Consider the following 19,709-nt stretch of genomic DNA (forward strand, 5'->3'; position numbering starts at 1 on the left):
TATATTATGATTTAATATGTTTGTAGATCTTCAATCAATTGCGACCGAGCCTTCGCTTTGACGTGGCACGTCTCGTGGCCAGCAACACAATCATGACCATCAACATCATCGCATCGATGGAAAAGAAATACAAAGGTAGGACAGCTATAAACTATATATAACTAAATACATGGCTAATTCAGTATCATTCATACCACATTACACACACATATAATATATATATATATAAATATTTAAATACGGTGGCTAGGATTTGTCAGCTACGCTTTGTTTCTGTTGCGGCCGCAGTTTATCCTCCGAAGCGAGCGCGTGTGCCGCAGTGGCAGCCCTGGCACGGAAATGTTTTTCCTCATCGAAGGCGAGTGCGAGCAAATGGACCAAGATAACCACAACGTCCGCGTGTTGGGGTATATATATATATATATATATATATATTCTGTTATTTGTTATATACCAGGAATATATATACATTTGAGACTATTTTTAATATTTCTGGATAGAGAGGGGACATTATTTGAAGCATATGCGTTGCTGGCACCCCCAGAAGAGCACTACCGTATGCAAAGCACCGTCACCGCCCTCACGCCAACGTGCCAGCTGTACTCGTTGTCGGTGCACGAGTTTGAGTAATATTTTATCTATCCCTGAAAATATTATTTATGGAAATATACTTTATACATATGTCTCGTATGTGTAGGTCCATAGCCGACTTGTCACCTGCGATTTCGGTGAATTTGGCGTACGAGTTTGCGAAATCGATCCTCCAAGATGACTTTTTGACGTTGAACGACGAACAAGTACGTTGTTGGACCATGCAAACGACTTGAAATGAAGAGATTTATTTATATATTTATTGTTTTCGCTGGAAATCCATGTAGGAGGCCGTGGTGTTGGGGGCAATTGAACGCAAGAAGACGCTGCACCCCGAGGGTTTGAACTACGGTCCTCTCACCAACATGGCTAAGGTGGCGATGGCCAAGCTGCGCATTGTCAAAGGAAGCGTGCTCCCTGAAAACGTCAAAGAAGCGATGAAAGGGGTCATGTCCAAGACCAAGCACACGCTGGGGCTGGCGTCGGGGGCGTCGTAACGTAGAAAAACGTAGCACAGTATGCAAAAAAAAAAAAATAATAATAATAATAGTAGTTTATATTGTGCAATTATCACCCACATTCGGACTTGAGTCATTCCGCCCCAACTAGCATTCGAATGTAGATAGGTTATTGTGGTGGCTGGCGGCAGTATTGGTAAAGGAACTGAAACTGGACACTACGTATGGATACAAGAATGACATATGAAAAAATAGAAACATATTTCTGCGGTGGCAATAAAGGGCTTCTATTTGGTCAGTATGTACGTGTAGTATCGGTTGACCGTTAAGAATGATTCATTTATGTTGGACACATTTACCACTGGTTTATCATGTACGACTCCTCGTCGAACGGGAGAAGCGAGTGGTGCTACAGCCAGGTCGGCATGCACTGATTGCACACACAGTGGCACCTATCCCTGTTGAAATGTGTCGACCTAGTAGAGTCATGTTATAAACATGTACTGAGCTATCTATCGTACGTTTAAACTTGACAATACGCATTGTAAGTGCATACATGCAAACATACGACGTGTCAAGTCGATGGCTAGCGCTTAACCAGGGATTGGTTGGATCAAAACCAGGTGGAGGGGTCGCATGTGCTCCGGGAACAGTGTAAGTCGGCGGCGTGATTGTATATATGGGGCGTAGATGCAGTGGAGATTGTAAGCTCACCCGAGCCATTTGATAGAAAACCCTCAGCCCCAGACGCCGGTCCCCGCATTTGTGTTGCCTGGGGAGACTGCTACCTTTCCAGGTGATACACCTGATGGCATTGCTACACAAGGAAGCTCAGTCTGTACGGTTCAACTCGTGTGCAAGTGGAATGTTCGGAGGGGAGGTGGTCACCGGGAGTGGCTTTCCCCATACCAAAAACGGATACGAGGGTACATAAGGCTTGGGTCTGTCCGCATGGGATTTTGGAACTAGAACCTTTGGAACAAATGCATCGAGAATGCTGGCTGTATATGTTGATGTATGGGGTCAGAGTGGCGTGTTGCCTAAAAATGTTGTCGATAGTGTCATATGTTATTTACGACAAGCAGCAAAGTGTGCCTTGTAATATAGACACCGCCACTTCCGAGTTCAAGTGCACACAATCTGCATGTTATTATTGTCCTTTTACCCAAAATTTGGTTGACTTTTGTGCTGAACCGCCAATCTATCGATCGATTCTTTGTACTGAATTTTGTATGTAAAGAGGTGTCGAGTGGTGATTGGTTTGAAGTCACACACTAATTTGGCTTTGAAGATGGTTTCCTGCAATTTGATTTGCTACATCCCCTTTTGCCGACTCTTGAGCACATTTGGTTGTGTCGATTTATTCTCCATGTCGCTCCAGTTTAGAATATAAACACAACAATACCATTATATGTCCATCACGGTACTACAGTACTGCAGGATTCATTGGATTTGGCCTAAACATGTTCAGCTTCTTGGATGACACTGGACTTGGTCGAATCTGGTGACATTGTATCAGCTGACGTGTCCATATTGTTCTCGACAACAGCATATCGAGCTATTGCTTGGGATACCACCGACCGCTAAGTTTACATATGATTAACACTTGATCCAATAGTATATATATGATTAAGGAAATAACAACACGTTCAATGTTCGAAGGTACTTACTTGTTCAGGTGAGAGACTCAAGAACGAGTCGGCTGCGATATCCATCGCAAACTCATACGCCAAATTTACCGAAATCGCAGGTGACAAGTCGGCTATGGACCTACACATACGAGACATATGTATAAAGTATATTTCCATAAATAATATTTTCAGGGATAGATAAAATATTACTCAAACTCGTGCACCGACAACGAGTACAGCTGGCACGTTGGCGTGAGGGCGGTGACGGTGCTTTGCATACGGTAGTGCTCTTCTGGGGGTGCCAGCAACGCATATGCTTCAAATAATGTCCCCTCTCTATCCAGAAATATTAAAAATAGTCTCAAATGTATATATATTCCTGGTATATAACAAATAACAGAATATATATATATATATATATATATATACCCCAACACGCGGACGTTGTGGTTATCTTGGTCCATTTGCTCGCACTCGCCTTCGATGAGGAAAAACATTTCCGTGCCAGGGCTGCCACTGCGGCACACGCGCTCGCTTCGGAGGATAAACTGCGGCCGCAACAGAAACAAAGCGTAGCTGACAAATCCTAGCCACCGTATTTAAATATTTATATATATATATATTATATGTGTGTGTAATGTGGTATGAATGATACTGAATTAGCCATGTATTTAGTTATATATAGTTTATAGCTGTCCTACCTTTGTATTTCTTTTCCATCGATGCGATGATGTTGATGGTCATGATTGTGTTGCTGGCCACGAGACGTGCCACGTCAAAGCGAAGGCTCGGTCGCAATTGATTGAAGATCTACAAACATATTAAATCATAATATACTCCAGGATATATACACCCTTGTATATATATATATATAATATTATTTTTTATCATATGACCTGCTCTTCGGGAAATAAACACGTGGTGCTGAGTAGGAAATCATAATGTCGCTTGACGTTGTTACTAAGTCGGACGCTCATGGCCGTGTCGCGCACGTAATCCTACAAATGGTGTCAATCCCCATCCATTCAATATATGAATCATATGAAAAACGATATCAAAATAATAGTTTTAGTAGAAGGTGGAAGGATTTTCATTTTCTGGTTTCTCCAATACGGGATTTTTTTTTTTTTTTTCATTTTATATTTTTGCTAATATCGGACTAACATACCTTCATTTCGTTCATTTGCGTTCGGTATTCTCGGTCGCTCGGGTTGTGATTGGAAATCACCCCGATGATGCCACTCACAACATACGCAAACACGGTCGAGTTGACAATCAAGCACACGACCGCAAAACTCAGCTCGGGGACGGAGAATTTGGACGGCTTCAGGTCACCATATCCCACGGTAGTCATGGTCGTGAACGCCCAGTAGATGGCGACCAAGTAGCGATCTTCGTTGGGCACTCGAACAGAACACGCCCCAGGCTCGTCATCGTACGGAAAAAAGTAGTCTGTGCACCACGTGTGGCCGCTACTCCATCGTAAATAAATACATATCGGTTAGTGTAATAAGGGTGGAGAACTGTGATTCAATTTATTTTCAATTTTTGGGCACTTAGTAGAGGTTAGGGTCTCGGAAAGGTCATGTGAATTGCATAACGTTACCCGCTTTCTTCTTCAAACAGCATGATCCAGTGAAAAATGCATGCGCACCAGTGCCCAAAGCAGATCATGATTGTCACCAGCTTGAGCAGTCGCTCCGTCGACGGACTCAGCTAGTAGATCATAGGATATTAATATCGAGTGAACGAGGGTATAATAACTACATTTTACATGTATAAACAAATGCGTGCAATGGTTGTGTATCGGGGTCATTATAATTGGATTCCAAGAGTTCTAGTATATCAAAACACTTGTATATGTGTATTACCATTCCAAATATCAAGTGGATATGAGGGTATATAGATAGAAACATGCATACGCACGAGCTGCCGTATCGTGTGGTTGCGTTGCCGTTCAACCGCATCCATCATACATATATATATATATGATCCAAGTTCTTATAATATATATCATCCAAGTTCTTCCACTATATAATATATAACGTAGGGCACCAGTCATCGGCAAAGACACCAGTCATCGGCACTGTTCTAAGCCAATAGAAATGCCTGAATAACTCTTATTGGTCAAAATGTAGTTCTTCAAGAATTAGTGCCCCTTATAAATTAGAGGTTGGACCTGTCAATTTGTGTTGATCATACAGAAATCGTTACTGTAGCAGTTAATACCCATGCTAAACAAATATTCCTTTGATATCTAATATGATGACAGCATCCCGCGAACTGGAGCGTGGAGGATTCAATACATTACACAAGTCTAAAACGTGTGCCGATGACTGGTGCCCTACAAAAAACGCTACTTTTGAAAATCCTTACTGCACGTGTTTACTATTGAAATTGATATCCTTTGAACCTCAATTCATGAGCTGAATCTTGCGGTTATTTTGATATTTGTATCACCTCAATATGTGTTGTAGTCAACGAGAAATGGACGAACAAAGTAATCAATGAACGATGCTGATGACTGGTGCCCCACGTTACATATATATACATCATCCAATTTCTTCCAATATATCATTTATGTCCTTCCAAAAATATACTATATATATATGATCCAAGTTCTTATAATATATATCATCCAAGTTCTTCCACTATATAATATATAACGTAGGGCACCAGTCATCGGCAAAGACACCAGTCATCGGCACTGTTCTAAGCCAATAGAAATGCCTGAATAACTCTTATTGGTCAAAATGTAGTTCTTCAAGAATTAGTGCCCCTTATAAATTAGAGGTTGGACCTGTCAATTTGTGTTGATCATACAGAAATCGTTACTGTAGCAGTTAATACCCATGCTAAACAAATATTCCTTTGATATCTAATATGATGACAGCATCCCGCGAACTGGAGCGTGGAGGATTCAATACATTACACAAGTCTAAAACGTGTGCCGATGACTGGTGCCCTACAAAAAACGCTACTTTTGAAAATCCTTACTGCACGTGTTTACTATTGAAATTGATATCCTTTGAACCTCAATTCATGAGCTGAATCTTGCGGTTATTTTGATATTTGTATCACCTCAATATGTGTTGTAGTCAACGAGAAATGGACGAACAAAGTAATCAATGAACGATGCTGATGACTGGTGCCCCACGTTACATATATATACATCATCCAAGTTCTTCCAATATATCATTTATGTCCTTCCAAAAATATACGTATATATACATCATCCAAGTTCTTCGAAAATATATCAATTTATATATATATATATATATATATATATATACAGTACCTGGATGGAATCTCGAATGCGTTTGAACACTTTGCCGATTTTGAGTAGTCGCACGAGTTTGAACAGCCTAGCGACGCGAAACATGCGGAGGAATTTGGTCGACTGGGCGACTTGGGCTGCGTTTTCGGACGGCACAAACAAGCGGCCTATCGAGTCAATGGGCAGAGTCGACAGCAAGTCCACGACGAGCCACCCCTTGGCGTATTTCTTAGCAATTGTGACGGCGTTGCACACCAACTGCCTCTCAGCGTTGTGGTACGCCAGACGAAACGTGAGGACGATGTCCAGACCGAACAACACGTCCACAAACGTGTCCAAGTACCGCCCCTCTGCCACCGGCGCAGCTTCAAACCCAATGCGATACGGTACCATGAAGGACGAATACACGATCGCCGTCGCCACTGTCATCTGCCAATTCACGACGAAAATATCGTGTGGGTGTAGCATCCCATGAAAGTGCGCCACCTACCCCAACAGATAGTATAAGGGTGCGTCTGGTAACCGGAAATATTGCACTATTCAGGCTCAAAACGCGATTTTGGGGCCGAATTCAACAAATCTGATCAAAATTGAAACATGCCTTGCTGGAAGTGGTTTAACCCAAATCCAATAAATATTTCCACGTGGGGTTTACTCGTTGAAGAGGTCCAAAACTCTATATTACAAAATGGACCTTTTACCTCCATTTTGAAAATGGCATTTTGGGTTAATCCCATTTTCCAAGAAAATGGAATAATATTTTTGAAATGTTACCACACGCACCCTAAACCGATTCGACACACATTCCCATTTGAAACGCAATGTATTTGAAATAATAGAGTTGGTAATGGTAGGTATTATAAATTTTCAAGAAAACACTAATATTGTCAAATCCGTTCCAATTTGGCCTTCCGAGTAGAATTGAATGAAGTTGACAAAATGTATGTTAGAATGTCCTAGCCAATCAAAGTGCACTAAAGAGAGGTTTCAACCACCAATGATCGATTGGCCCAGGCCAAATGTTCAGGTTCAAGTTTGTATATGTAACATACATTAAATAGGTTAAAATCTAATTCAAATCGATGCTCAAATCCATCAGCTACGATGTCCAAAATTCAACGAAAAGGTCAATATAGGTAGTAGAATATATGCTGCGTGCGCCATAAGGTTCCGCCATCATCATCGTCGTCGTAATGTGGTAACGCCCGGTACAATGCCCGTATAACGTCATCATGTGACTTATCACTGATACCACTTTCAACAGCATGCAGAATCCATGTCATAGTATGGAGATATAAGAATACAAGACGCTTGTAACAGCTGAGTACCTTCTTTTCCGGAAGGGACAGGCGATGTCCCACGTTGGTGATGGTGGTTGCATTCTGCGGCGCGACGTCCAGCGGACGAATCATACAATTAAGTGACGAAAGGGATGGAGATGCTACATCGTCAGTGTGAGCAGCTATTTCGACTTGGATTGGAGGTTTCTTTTCGGTAGTGGTGGAAAGGCATGGGAGTCCCGTGGCTGTCGCTGTCGGTATTACGACGTTCTAAAATCGCACCAATTAAACTCGGCAAACGACAGAATTGCCAATAAAAAACACATCGTACTGTTCCCAACTGCAGGTTCGTTCGAATATTGATGGACAGGGGAGGGGGTGGGGGCTGACGTAGACCAGCATTGATGAGGGGACCCATAAGTTTGGCCTTGGCCGTCGCCTCGGTCTGAAATGTCTCCAGGGCTTCCGGCCAAGTTTTCCCTAATATTATGACGTGTTACAAAAATTGAATTCATCTTTAAAACATCGCTGGGAAATGTATATATTATATATATATGTATGCGACTAGACGATGATGCCATGATGTACCGATTGATAGAATCACAGGTCGGGGAAGAAACGCTAGTTGACAGTACGACTTTGCCACCGCCGACGTCAGCCGCATGCCGCAGCTATAAACTGGATGGAATAATTCCACCTAGTACATATAACCACCACAACGTCGGTATTTCCTATATAAACTCGAGATAAACCTCTCCAAAATGGCTGCCTTCGTCGAGCGCAAGCAGCAGTGTCTTTGTGGTTATGCCAGTCGTTTGGTTCAGCTTGTTCTGGATCAACCCCATGGTGCCTGTAGTGGCAAATTATATAACGCTATTAGGGCAAATATCAATAAAATAATATTTAAATTATGGATTTTAATATTAAAGTGTACATTATATATATATATCTAGAGGCGTAATTACGTTTCAAAAATCAAAAACTAAATAAATAAATATACTTTTTCGTATACCCTTGAGAATGAAAAACACGTGCGCCGCCATGTCCTGCTGCACATACACGGCTTCGTCTTGAACACAAAAGAAGGGCTGCATCGCCACCGCCAAGTCGGCTACCAGCCCTTCGTGATGGCACGTCGAGAGGAAATGGATGCGCGAAATCATCTTGTGCAGCACATGGTGAACCTGCAAACCAAAATATAGAATTGTCAGTCTACCCATGTGAAACATGCATGATCCAGCCAATCAACGATGAGATCGCCAACTTTCACACAAGCAATATATATATTAGGAAAGCGAGATCAGTTTGGAAATAATTGGACTAACATTATGGACCAGAGTAGAATATATATATAATCACATACCACATCGTTGCGCATGCCAGTGGGCAAGTTGGTCAGGATTGCGCCTTCATCAAACACGGAGCGATGCCGATACAAGTACTCAAAGTGATCCAACACGCGCTTGCCTAACAGATAGTTCCAAAGCGCTGTCATATATATATATACATGAATATATTTAACTAACTCCGCAGAACAATAAATATTTTCTACCTGTACATGATATGTATATTCAAGTACGTAGAGCAAGAGTGCATTATAAACTACATGTAGTGCATTATAAACTACATGTACATGATGTATATATTCAAGTACGTAGAGCAAGAATGCACACGAAAACAAACTTGGAATATGACGACGTACCAGTATGTTTGGGCAAGTTTCGGACAATCACATACTCCTTGAGTGTCGTGATGTGCTGCGATTGCATGCGACTGGACGCGTTGATGTTGTCCACCAGCGACGTGATATTTCCAATCACATACCCAAACATGGACACGCCGATGATCATGACAAACATGGCGATAATCAGCTCGGTTTTGGTTTTCGGCGTAATGTCTCCGTACCCGACCGTCGTCTAACAGCAGTACTTAGGTGAATATCTAGACTAGAATTTTAACTAGCACTAGGAGGGTATCATATAAATATTATATATGCTTCGACAACAATTCGAAACCCCGAAATAGATCGTACCATAGTGACAATGGCCCAGTACAGCGACGACAAGTACTGCAACGTAACCATGTTTGGGTGGTCGTTAATCATGTAGCCCAATGTATTGGACCACGAATACCTACAAATAACGTACATAGGATGGTATAAAAAAGATTTAAAAAAAGCCGATTTTCACTTTATGGTAACAATTATCGTACGTGCTGATTTGGGCGACGTAGAACCATACACATGCGACCAAGTGGGCGAGAAAGAGCAAAAACAGCAGAATTTTCACCAACGAGAGCACGCTTTGATTGGCAAACACCTACAAAAATACAAAAAACTATTAACTCAGGGTATATATATTCTTCATATATGTGGAAAGCAGGTATATGTACTGTACCTCTTCCTCCAACTTGGAAATCATTTGGCCGATTTTTCGAATGCGCACTAGTTTCAGCAGCCGAATGAGTTTAAGACCACGTAGGATCTTGGCCGACTGCAGCGTGTTGGACGAAGACGATGCTGTCGCCTCGGGGTACAGATGCTTGGCGATGAACTCGAGGGGCAGCGTCGACACCAAATCAATGCCAAACCACCCTCGCAAATACGAGCGAACGATTTGACGTTTGTTATAGTACACCTAGAAGTAGAAGAAAAAAATATGAAAAAGTAAATCAAATATACTAGTAGTAGTAGTAGTCCACACAAGAAATAGATACACGTACGTGGCCGGTGGTGGGGTCGATTAACCCCGTGCGAAAGCTCAAGAGAATGTCCAAGAAGAAGCAAAAGTCGATGCCGCATTCAAAAAAGTAAAAAAAACCAGTCGCGTCCAGGCTGAAACTGATGCGCACGGGCACCACGCACGACGTGTAGAACACGCACAGCGCGAGGCCCAAGTCCCACTTGATCTTGAAGCCAGACTCGGGGTTGAGCATCCATCGAGGAGCGCTCACAACGTGGCGCCGCGTATGGGGCGATGGACATTGATGTCCCCCTCGATTCAGAATGCTTTGGATGTCGATGGAAGTAGTGCCAGAAGCGACGCCGGAAGTGGCGCACAGTGTAGACGACATGCAGCCCAGGGAAAGCGTGACGGGCAAACGGGGGCGACGTGTCGACGGTTCGCTTCTACACGAGTAACCGGTGCTACAATTGTAACGGTGGCAGTTACGTTTTTCAATTGATACGGTTTCGTGATCAAGGGACAAGCGTTAAACGGTGACAGTTGCCGTTATTATTAAGTGGTTTAGCCTAACCTACCTACCGGTAGACAACTGTTTGATTCGCTATAAAGTAACTCAGCGTACTCTCCCAAGGAATCGTAGGGCAGCACCGCATGAGATGGCGCAGTTGATTATCCAATTCGCCTCGAACAATCCCGAGTACTTATCATAATTGAACGTTGATTCAACTGCATTAACTTCCTCTTGGCGATGTTAGTGCTATGCGTCAAAGGGACCAACGGCTGGGAACTTAAGACCAAGACTTGTCCTATATAAGGGTTATCCGTATAACGAGTGGAGATCTCTTACAGTAGCGTATAAATGGAGTACACCATGTTAACCCATTGCGCGTCCGTCACCTGCTTGGTGACATGGAGCAACAACTGCACAGTGACCACGCTTGGGGTACAGGCAGTCGCGCATATGATTTCTCCGGTAACATTGATTGTATCGATGTTGGGCATGTCCGCGGCGGCAAAATTCGAAGAAGAAGCGAACTTACAGTTAACGTTATTAACACTTCAACTTAATACAGTAGTACTACAGTGGTATGTGTATTTTTATAGGTTGCGATTTTAGAGGTTAAATTTGGAGTGAAAAAGAATCGTCAGCTGTGAGATTCGAACTCACGCGGGTTGCCCCATTAACTTAGCAGGCTAACGCCTTAACCACTCGGCCAAGCTGACTCAATGTTTATAGTATCTACTTTATGATAAAAATGATCAAAGTAACACTTCAGTGTCTCATGCTACGACTCATGGGGTTGAAATCATCACCGCGTAGTTTCAAACTAGGTTGCATGGACGGTCATCGGATGTGATCGTTATATTGTCCCCTTCGACGGTGCGTGACAAGATGTTTGGAGTTTCCATCACAACAACACGTCAGAGCATCGGCTCGTGAAATGCAGGTAATCCACACACATAAATTTTAACAGCAAGGTGAGCGGACTCCCCCGCTGGGTGATCGTGGCTATGGTGTGAGGGAATTTTGTCCACGCAAAAGTAACGGTAACGTTAGGAATAAGCATCACAATGAAAAAAGACGGCCCCAACCGGTGATCGAAACCGGGACCTCCTGCACCCAAAGCAGGAATCATACCACTAGACCATTAGGGCTGGCATGGAATTGAGGGTCACTTTAATTATAGAATGCTAATACTACGGTACCTGAAGTAGGGTTCGCTAGTATTAGTAAAATTGTACTACTATACAGTTTGTGTATAAATTATACACTTCGTTATACAGTACTACAGTGTATGGATTTTCCACTATGAAGGTCACTTGATTTAACTAACTGTAAAGTCATATATTCTTGAAGTAGAACGAGATAACCATAACAAGAAACCAAAACCCAAAGAACAATAACAAGACGGACGAGATAAAAAAGAATTAGAATACCAAGAACAATACCAAAACGATCAACCAAATCCATAAGAGGAGACGCCAGAAGAAAAGAACAAACTGACCAAACAAAAGTAAGAATAAAAAAACCAAACAAAACACAGGCTAAAAACTACCCAGTAACAAGATGAATTCAAGTGAAAATTATCATAGTAACCGAGTTGAGATACTTCAAGAATATATGACTGGCTACTGCAGATGAGCTCAAAATTATTAACCAATCAAAACCTTCTCAATGAAATTCAACCAATCAGATCGACGCGATTCGATTGCACCCCCTCCCCAAATTTGTATCAATTCTGACTATAATAAATAGTACGAGTTTTGTTTTGCCGCCAACGCCTCGTTTACTCTTCCCCATGAATTCATATAACGTTACGTTACGTACTACTGTAGAACCCAAGGCATGCCTACTTAGCTACTACAGTACCCTATGCACAGTAGTTAAGTAGTCCAGCAGAAACGCGACTCGAGTACACTTATGTCAACCCAAACTCAACCATTCGTTTTGGATGTGTAATAAAAGCGGGTATTTACTCGTTCTTAAGCACAATGCGAAACCGGACGTCCCCGTTACGAACTTGGTGCAGGGCGTCCGTGGCGCGGCTCATAGGCACGACTTGCACGATCGAATTCACGCGTTTTTCCACGGCAAACGCGAGCATCTCCTCCAATTCCGCAGGCGACCCGATGGTCGATCCGACAAACGTCACTTGTCTGGACACGACCGAGAACGGAAAGAAGGACACGGGCGCCTCGGGCAGCCCCACCAGCACAAGTTTGCCGTTGGTGGCGACGAGGCTCAACAGCACGTTCCAGTTGGTGTCCTTGCCATACGACGTTACAAGGAGAATGTCGTACGACTTGGCAGCCACTGTGACTGCGCTGGCGTCGCTGTAGTTTAAGAAATGATGCGCGCCGAGCAAATCCTTGGCCTCGTGTTCCTTCTTGGATGAACTCGACAGTGCCGTCACTTCGGCCCCGAGCGCGACAGCCCACTGTACCCCCAGATGGCCCAACCCGCCAATCCCGACCACCCCCACGTGCTTGCCAGGGCCAGCGCCGTGATGCTTCAACGGAGCATACGTGGTCACGCCCGCGCACATCATTGGCGCGGCACTCTCGGATGTGATGCCGTCGGGAATGGGCACGACAAAGTTAAAGTGGCAGCGGTAGTAGTCTGCGTACCCACCTTGCGTGATGTACCCGTTGCTGGAACTGTTGTACGTGTACACGACGTTGTTGTCGCACAGGTTTTCGAGCTGGCGGTTGCACTGGTTGCAGTCCAGGCACGACCCACACTGCGCACCCACGCCGACGCGCGCGCCGATGGGGTACTTGGCAGTGTCCACCTTGGAACCAACGCGAGTGACGTGCCCGATGATTTCGTGGCCAACGACCAACGGATAAGCGATCTTGCCCCACCCACCCGTGATCGTATGCAAGTCCGACCCGCAGATGCCGCAGTGCGTGACCTTGATCTCGACGTCATACTCGTCATCAAACGGTTTCGCAGCATACTCGTGCGGCCGGACGTCCAACCCAGGAGCGAACGCGGCTTGGCCATGATAAATGTCGTTCGAAGCCATGACGAGGTGTCGTGCGGTTGTCACTGAAAAAAGGAAAATGACGAAACCCCTGACGCTACTATTAGTAAGCTTAGTCTCGGTGACGGACTCTTAGTATTACTAGTAACTTATCTACAAAACCGCTCGAAATAGTCTACAACTATATTGCTCGAACAATTCTATCATATCGGGCCGCAATGCTGATTCTGAGTTTGGTATGTCGCGCGGTGGAGATGCTAAACTGGTGAACCATCATCATCAACCCTTTATCTACCGGTAGTTTTGCATGTATCAATGCGATTAACTTAACTTGGTTGTCCCTTGTATTTGCACTTGGTAAAGCTACGATCGAGTTGATTTACTATGATTGCGTTGTGGTACGTTGTAGAGTACAGTTGTAGTAGGATGTGGCAACTTGGGGGGTCGATATTTCGACGTGTGATTGATGATCCCACTACCGGTAGTCCAGGTAGATCTTCAAGTTGATCATTATGGAAATTTGTTGAGGGTCGCGGACGCTACAGTACTGTAAATCCACAGGAATCCGTCCCCGTCTACGAGTTACCCATACTTATATTCTCCGACCAACGGCATCATGGTGCTACTACTACAATTGCCGCTTCCCCCATCGTTCTTCCAATGTCCCCCCATGACATCCGACATGGCTGAATCGGTCAAGGCCACTGCCGTGCACACGACCTATGACCTGGTAACGTAGCCAATCCATGCTACTCTGTACGTCACCGCCATGTCACCGTTTTTGTTGCGTTTCGGGTACTGTACCTAGATCTCAAAGATCCAACTACGGGGTGGTCCGAACCAGTACGAGTGCGTGTCGGACGAACACGATCTGAAGATCTACAAGGGCTTGAAGGACACTATTGGGCCCCATGGCGAGGCCGTGCCAGTGTATTGCGCACACATGGAAGTGGTAGCAACCATCGACGAAGTGATCGCGCTGTTCCACACCGAAGTGACCAATCCGAAAGCGTTCTGTCGGCGCTTTGGCAAAGGGTTGCTGGACGCGGTCACGTTGTACGAGCTCGAGTCGTCGTTGGGGCCCCAGAATCGCATCACCGTGACATGGCGTGCGTACGACAGCCAATTGCCCAGTGTCGTGCGACGGCGCGATGTGTGTGCAGTCGAGGTACTGTACTGTACCCCCCCTACCTCTTACCTCGTTTGGTTTAAAACAGTTCCAGTACCGCCATTATCAATCGTCTCATTTACGAATGTAGTGCCATGATGAGTTTACTTTGGGTGGTCGACGGGGATGGGTTCGTGCGTTCAAGTCGATAGAACTGCCCTGCTGCCCGGGCTTGGAAACCCACATGGGGCTCGTGCGGATGGCCAACTACGGCAGCGGCCACGTGTTTGTCGAGTCGGAGCTGCGCCCTGGCTACTTGGACATGTACTTCGTGACCCAAGTCGACTATTGCGAAGGCAAGTCCGAGTGGCTGCTCACCGACGTGTTGCGGTGTAAAAAGCTGCTGGCCAAAGTCATCACCAAGAAACGGTGCCGCAGTTTGCTCGACATTGATCGATTCCTGCGCGAAGACCGCCTTCGCCAACTACCGGCCGTGCCTATGGACCCGACTTATCGCCACCACTGCTTTATGTGCACGAAACGACTCATGCCTATTGTGAAACGCACGGCATGCCACACCTGCGGACATGTACTTCCTACCAACATTCTGACGCACCAACATTCTCGACCACATTGATTCACCAACATTCTCGACCACATTGATGCATCAACATTTTCTTGCTCACAAGTGTAGGATAGGTGTTTTGCCCGAGATGCATCCAAAGTTGGCGCGTGCGTGCCAATACCACCATCATGGCGTGCTACAAATGCTCGATTGTGCAACCAACGGGGTTCCGAAGCAAATACCAAAAGCACTCGGCGCCACCGCCGTCCGACATCATCTCCTTGAGCAGTCCTTTCAAAAGCCAAGCCAGCCACAATCGATCCATGGTTTCTTCCAATTGCACGTGGCTATCTGACAGCGAAATCGCCGCTCAGTCGAAGGCGGCACAAACGCAGCAAACCCCCTCTGGTCGTTCCAATGGGTACTAGGGGACGTACTACTAACGTTACGTAGTAGTACTACAATTATCGATAGGTTTTGCTGTTGGTGGTAGGGATGCACCGTGGTCAATTATTGAGTGTAGAATCATTCACTGTCAGTTTATCTCCTGCGTGATTAATGTAAGTGACATTTCGTTAACAACTTCCTCAGTTCCAAAATTCTTGCAGCATTTCAGCTCTGATTGGACTAAACTTTCCATTTCTTCGCGTAATCGAACTGGATTGGCTCATTCGATAGATTTACAATCAAGCTTTGATATTAACAGTGAACCAAATTTGACCGGATAAGAGGTTTCATGCCCGGATAAACTGTGTTGTACCGGATAATGCCTACTGAATTACCAAAACCTCTGATATGTTATAGCTAAGCCATTATAACCTCTAACACATTATCGAACCATTTCCATTTTACAGAAATTACAGCATGTGGCGGGGAAAAGTCAAAGTTAGTTGGTGCGTGATGACCCCAAATTTTTATGGCTTTGTTTTTCAGAACAGAATATCTTACGGTGAGCAGGCTATAAATCGTCGACCGTAAATAACTAGTTTCCAACCTCGTCACCAGTCCTACGGCAGCACATGTATTAGTGTGGATCGCACTACCGGTACGTACATTAATAGTATACAGTACCTCAATCCGCACTAATTATAGTATGGGCTTGGAAGAACAGTGCGGACCACTTCCAGAAACTATGGGAAAACGCTCAATAAATCTGGATACCGTTCAGCCAAGACTGAAAACCGTTCACAGCAAGCCCTGTCAAGCAAATTTTCTTCCCGTAACCCTGCAACCCCGGGACTTCGTGCTACCCCTGCGTGCACATACTTCGAAGTATAATGCTAACAGTAAATCCCCAGGGTTAAGCGCATCACCAGTTGTTAGCTATCGCTAACCACGGTGATACGCCTAACCCCTAGTATGAGTTGATATGATCAGAGTACTAAAAATATGCCTAATCTAACTAGAGTTTATTAGTTTGAACGGTTTTCAGTCTTGGCTGAACGGTATCCAGATTTATTGAACGTTTTTCAGGGTTTGTCGACCACTACCCCCAAAAAGAAAGGAGTACATAATACAGTACTCTGGAGTAACGTTGTGGTACGTATTAAAGGGCTCATTAATTGACCGCTCACACGACGGGTGATATGGGTATGGTCGAATCGGATTGGTTATAATTCAAATTTCTCAGAAATATATCTGACCTGTACACAACAAATCTATTTCTTTGGTACTGTAGTAGTCATTGTCGGCTACCGGTAGTGTGAAGCACATAGGGTCTCAAAGGCCCCGGTTTCAATACTATCTTATTATTTTCTTTTTTCCGCGTTGACGAAGCCTTATAGTAGCAAGCGACGACAGAGCATCCGCCCACAAAATTGCGCGCACCGCAGCGTAGCGGAGGTCGTGTGTATAATTTTGTGCAGGCGGTGCCTTGGCGAGGAGTGAGCCCCAATTGTACACTTCACCGAATGTCCAATCGATTCCTCTCGTCGGGAAAAGCGGCAGGTAGGCCGTAGGCCGTGCCGCTACCCGGACGAGGCCTGTTCAACGACGAAGTACTTTTACTTGATGTTTGTATTGAGGCAAAACATATGATCTATTGAATTATAACCAATCAGAATTGAATGCACCCATATTATGGGGTCAATTAATGGGCTCAACGTATTACTGTACAAACGTTTGTACTTACGTAGTATTAGTACGTACCACAACGTAGTACTGTACAAGTACAGGAAGTAATACATGTCCCTACGTACTCGTATGTTGTATGAAATACACTTTTCACAGCTGCCTCGCTCATTTCCCCACGCGACGCCCTTGATTCGAAGGCGCTGATACATGGCGATGTACTGTGCATTTCTTGTGACTGCAATTTTGTCCAAGCTGCTGAAGGATTGCGTTTATGGTACTGGTAGTTACATTGAGATGAAAGGTGCAACCACCGATGATGAAAACTTATCGGCATGTAAAATGCTGTACTAGTACTACTGTAGACCACTTTTGTTCAGACACAATATTTTGTCCCCCTTCGGCCTGTCCTGACCTGAGTGTACCTATGTGTCCATGTGGTTGGAACACTTTACAAGGTTGCCGACATGGTCAAATTACTCCTTTGGGGCACAGTACAGTCCTTTGCCTTGATTGTTTCAAGAGTGATTTTGCAAACGCCAAAGCATGCAAAGGTGCAATGAGGGCGATGTATATTCCTCACACAGCTGGCCGCTGGCCCCTACTACGCTTGCACAGGTCAGCTGATTGGCAGCGTCAAAATAGCGTTGAAACTATCGACACGTTCTCGATACCCTTTTTATGATGGCGTAAACGGGAGGGTGCACCATAAGCTCACCCACTGCTCAGCATGGAATATCGACCACACTCACTTGAGACGGAGTTTTCCTCATTCCATCAATGGCTATATTAAGTGCACGTGACGTCTTCGCAACCCCTCCGCTGACAGCGTCCGTGATTGACGAGCTCAAAGCGCAAGCCCTCGCCACAGCGACCCTCGTTGTAAGCCCCTTTGATAGTTTATTCTTGATACATGTCTGACGTATCCTCCCGTAGATCGAGCGTTCGCAACAAGCAGGCACGACCCCGTCGTGGTCGCTAGTCTCGTCGGACAACGCCCTTCGCATCTTCAAAGCAAACGACTCTGTAGTCAGCTCCAACTTTCTTCACTGCGGACAGCTGCAGGTGTGTGCCCCGCTCGCGGACGTCGTGGAACTCTTGCGCACCGACACACCAGCGCACGCGACTGCCTTCAAACAGCGCTTTGGCAAGGACATCATGACCACGTCCACGTTGTACACACTGGAACCTCCGACTGCCGACACCCCCAACCACCGCATTTTGATTTCGTGGCTAGCATTCCAAAGCCCCATGAAAAACGTCGTCATGAACCGAGATGTCCTTGTGCTCGAGGTGCGTCCCCCGAAACACAATCTTCAAGCGCGTGTTCGGTCCAAACTTGAATCTACATCATACTACCAGCGTCCACTGATCTGGGTATTGCTCGAAATGTGCTGCAATTTCCTCCTTGTTGCTTCTCGACTAGTACTTCTCAAGCCCGACTGGTTTTTGTTTCGTAGTGCCACCGCGAGTTTTCATTCCAAGGCCGCCGGGGCTGGGTGCGTGCTGGTCGGTCCATTCAACTCCCTGGGTGCCCCAACTTGGAGGCGTCGTGCGGGCTCGTGCGAATGCAAAACTATGGCAGCGGGCACGTGCTTATAGAATCCGTCGACAAACCGGGCTTCCTCGACATGTCGTACGTGACTGAGGTGGACATGCAAGTCGGTGCGTCCGAGTGGGCAGTCGACGCCTTCCGTAGCCGGGACTTTCTCATTGAAAAGGCTATTGCGCGACGATGCCAGAGCTTGGTCGAGATCGAACGGTATCTCCAAGGCCGCATCAACAACAGCCAAGCCATGGTCGTGTATACCTATAATTCCTTGAAAGCAACCACCAGTCGCAAGGCGTTGCGTCGGCATTGCTGTTTGTGCGACAAACGATTTGGCCCGTTGAGTAAAAAGGTTTCGTGCTCCCAGTGTCCACTGGTACGAACACACACGACACACTGGTCAAAATGGCATATAGTATGATATACATGTACTGTGTATACTGTAGGTCATGTGTCGACGTTGCGATCGCGAATGGCAATTGAAATCCCACGCACATGATAAATCCATGTGCACGTCCTGCGCGCTAGGTAGTGCCAACACACCGACAATGACCGACGCAGGACAGTCTACTACTACCCATTTGCAAGCTGGAGACCAGGGATGGAACTCGGAAAGTTCGCTGAGCAGTCGTCGCGACGACTCGACAGGGTTGCGCCCCCTCGTTGTGGAAGAAGCAGACGATTTCAATAGTAGCAGCAACAGCAGCAGCAGCCGGAAAGACTCCAGCTATGACATGACAGCCCCTCGTCGACAGTATCAACCGTGTGTGCTGTACAAGGCAAACTCACTGGGAGGTTTTGTGCTCCTGCGAACCAACACCACCACCCCCGTTGTGTTTGATCGCATGGGATGATGGAATTATTTAACGACCTCGACAAATAAATTCCCTAGTTGTCGCCACCTTGCCTGGATTTCGCACCATAGTTTTCTGTCTGTTTTGGTGACGCTGTGCTTTTCTGAACAATGGAAACGGTGAAATTGGCGACCCATGCAACGTTAAACCTCCA

General features: G+C 45.4%; 5 protein-coding genes and 2 non-coding genes across 8 annotated transcripts; 3 read left to right on the forward strand and 4 right to left on the reverse strand.

Moving 5' to 3' along the window:
- Positions 1-92: 92 nt before the first annotated feature.
- On the forward strand, positions 93-1,088 carry H257_08925 (hypothetical protein; the record flags this gene model as incomplete). The annotated part of the gene is made up of 5 exons (XM_009835014.1): positions 93-135; positions 251-407; positions 501-626; positions 698-797; positions 879-1,088. The coding sequence occupies 5 exons, from the start codon at positions 93-95 to the stop codon at positions 1,086-1,088; spliced, it is 636 nt and encodes a 211-aa protein (XP_009833316.1).
- Positions 1,089-2,429: 1,341 nt separating this feature from the next.
- On the reverse strand, positions 2,430-10,309 carry H257_08926 (hypothetical protein; the record flags this gene model as incomplete). Its single annotated transcript, XM_009835015.1, has 20 exons — positions 2,430-2,632; positions 2,720-2,819; positions 2,891-3,016; positions 3,110-3,266; positions 3,382-3,490; positions 3,577-3,678; positions 3,849-4,152; positions 4,287-4,396; positions 5,979-6,443; positions 7,286-7,507; positions 7,569-7,717; positions 7,826-7,934; positions 7,990-8,087; positions 8,250-8,421; positions 8,601-8,704; positions 8,940-9,153; positions 9,270-9,369; positions 9,449-9,555; positions 9,634-9,873; positions 9,959-10,309. 20 exons carry the CDS (start codon positions 10,307-10,309, stop codon positions 2,507-2,509), a joined length of 3,465 nt encoding a protein of 1,154 aa, XP_009833317.1. The 3' UTR covers positions 2,430-2,506.
- Positions 10,310-11,064: 755 nt separating this feature from the next.
- Positions 11,065-11,145, reverse strand: H257_08927. Its single transcript has one exon. It is a non-coding gene; the product is annotated as a tRNA-Ser (tRNA).
- A 360-nt stretch (positions 11,146-11,505) lies between these two features.
- On the reverse strand, positions 11,506-11,577 carry H257_08928. The gene has a single exon. It is a non-coding gene; the product is annotated as a tRNA-Pro (tRNA).
- Positions 11,578-12,350: 773 nt separating this feature from the next.
- Positions 12,351-13,489, reverse strand: H257_08929 (hypothetical protein). Its single transcript, XM_009835016.1, has one exon. It carries the CDS (start codon positions 13,449-13,451, stop codon positions 12,396-12,398), a length of 1,056 nt encoding a protein of 351 aa, XP_009833318.1. The 5' UTR covers positions 13,452-13,489; the 3' UTR covers positions 12,351-12,395.
- Positions 13,490-14,015: 526 nt separating this feature from the next.
- On the forward strand, positions 14,016-15,702 carry H257_08930. Of its 2 annotated transcripts, XM_009835017.1 has the most exons (4): positions 14,016-14,139; positions 14,218-14,577; positions 14,669-15,106; positions 15,217-15,702. In XM_009835017.1, the coding sequence occupies exons 1-4, from the start codon at positions 14,026-14,028 to the stop codon at positions 15,508-15,510; spliced, it is 1,206 nt and encodes a 401-aa protein (XP_009833319.1). In that variant the 5' UTR covers positions 14,016-14,025; the 3' UTR covers positions 15,511-15,702. The 2 variants fall into 2 exon arrangements, with proteins under 2 accessions (XP_009833319.1, XP_009833320.1); XM_009835018.1 differs by having other exon boundaries at positions 14,669-15,702.
- A 2,230-nt stretch (positions 15,703-17,932) lies between these two features.
- H257_08931 (hypothetical protein) lies at positions 17,933-19,555 on the forward strand (the record flags this gene model as incomplete). Its single annotated transcript, XM_009835019.1, has 4 exons — positions 17,933-18,034; positions 18,089-18,445; positions 18,613-19,077; positions 19,148-19,555. 4 exons carry the CDS (start codon positions 17,933-17,935, stop codon positions 19,553-19,555), a joined length of 1,332 nt encoding a protein of 443 aa, XP_009833321.1.
- Between the last annotated feature and the right edge of the window lie 154 nt (positions 19,556-19,709).

Source organism: Aphanomyces astaci (assembly GCF_000520075.1).
Source record: "Aphanomyces astaci strain APO3 unplaced genomic scaffold supercont1.21, whole genome shotgun sequence".
In the NCBI taxonomy this organism is placed as follows: domain Eukaryota; phylum Oomycota; class Saprolegniomycetes; order Saprolegniales; family Verrucalvaceae; genus Aphanomyces; species Aphanomyces astaci.

Excerpts from the sequence above, each read along its gene's own strand:
- H257_08929 (XM_009835016.1), bottom strand. The coding sequence starts at position 13,451 with ATGGCTTCGAACGACATTTATCATGGCCAAGCCGCGTTCGCTCCTGGG.
- H257_08930 (XM_009835017.1), top strand. The coding sequence starts at position 14,026 with ATGGTGCTACTACTACAATTGCCGCTTCCCCCATCGTTCTTCCAATGT. Across the intron at positions 14,140-14,217 it reads TGCACACGACCTATGACCTG|ATCTCAAAGATCCAACTACG; the intron begins GTAACGTAGCCA and ends TACTGTACCTAG. Across the intron at positions 14,578-14,668 it reads GCGATGTGTGTGCAGTCGAG|TGCCATGATGAGTTTACTTT; the intron begins GTACTGTACTGT and ends TTACGAATGTAG.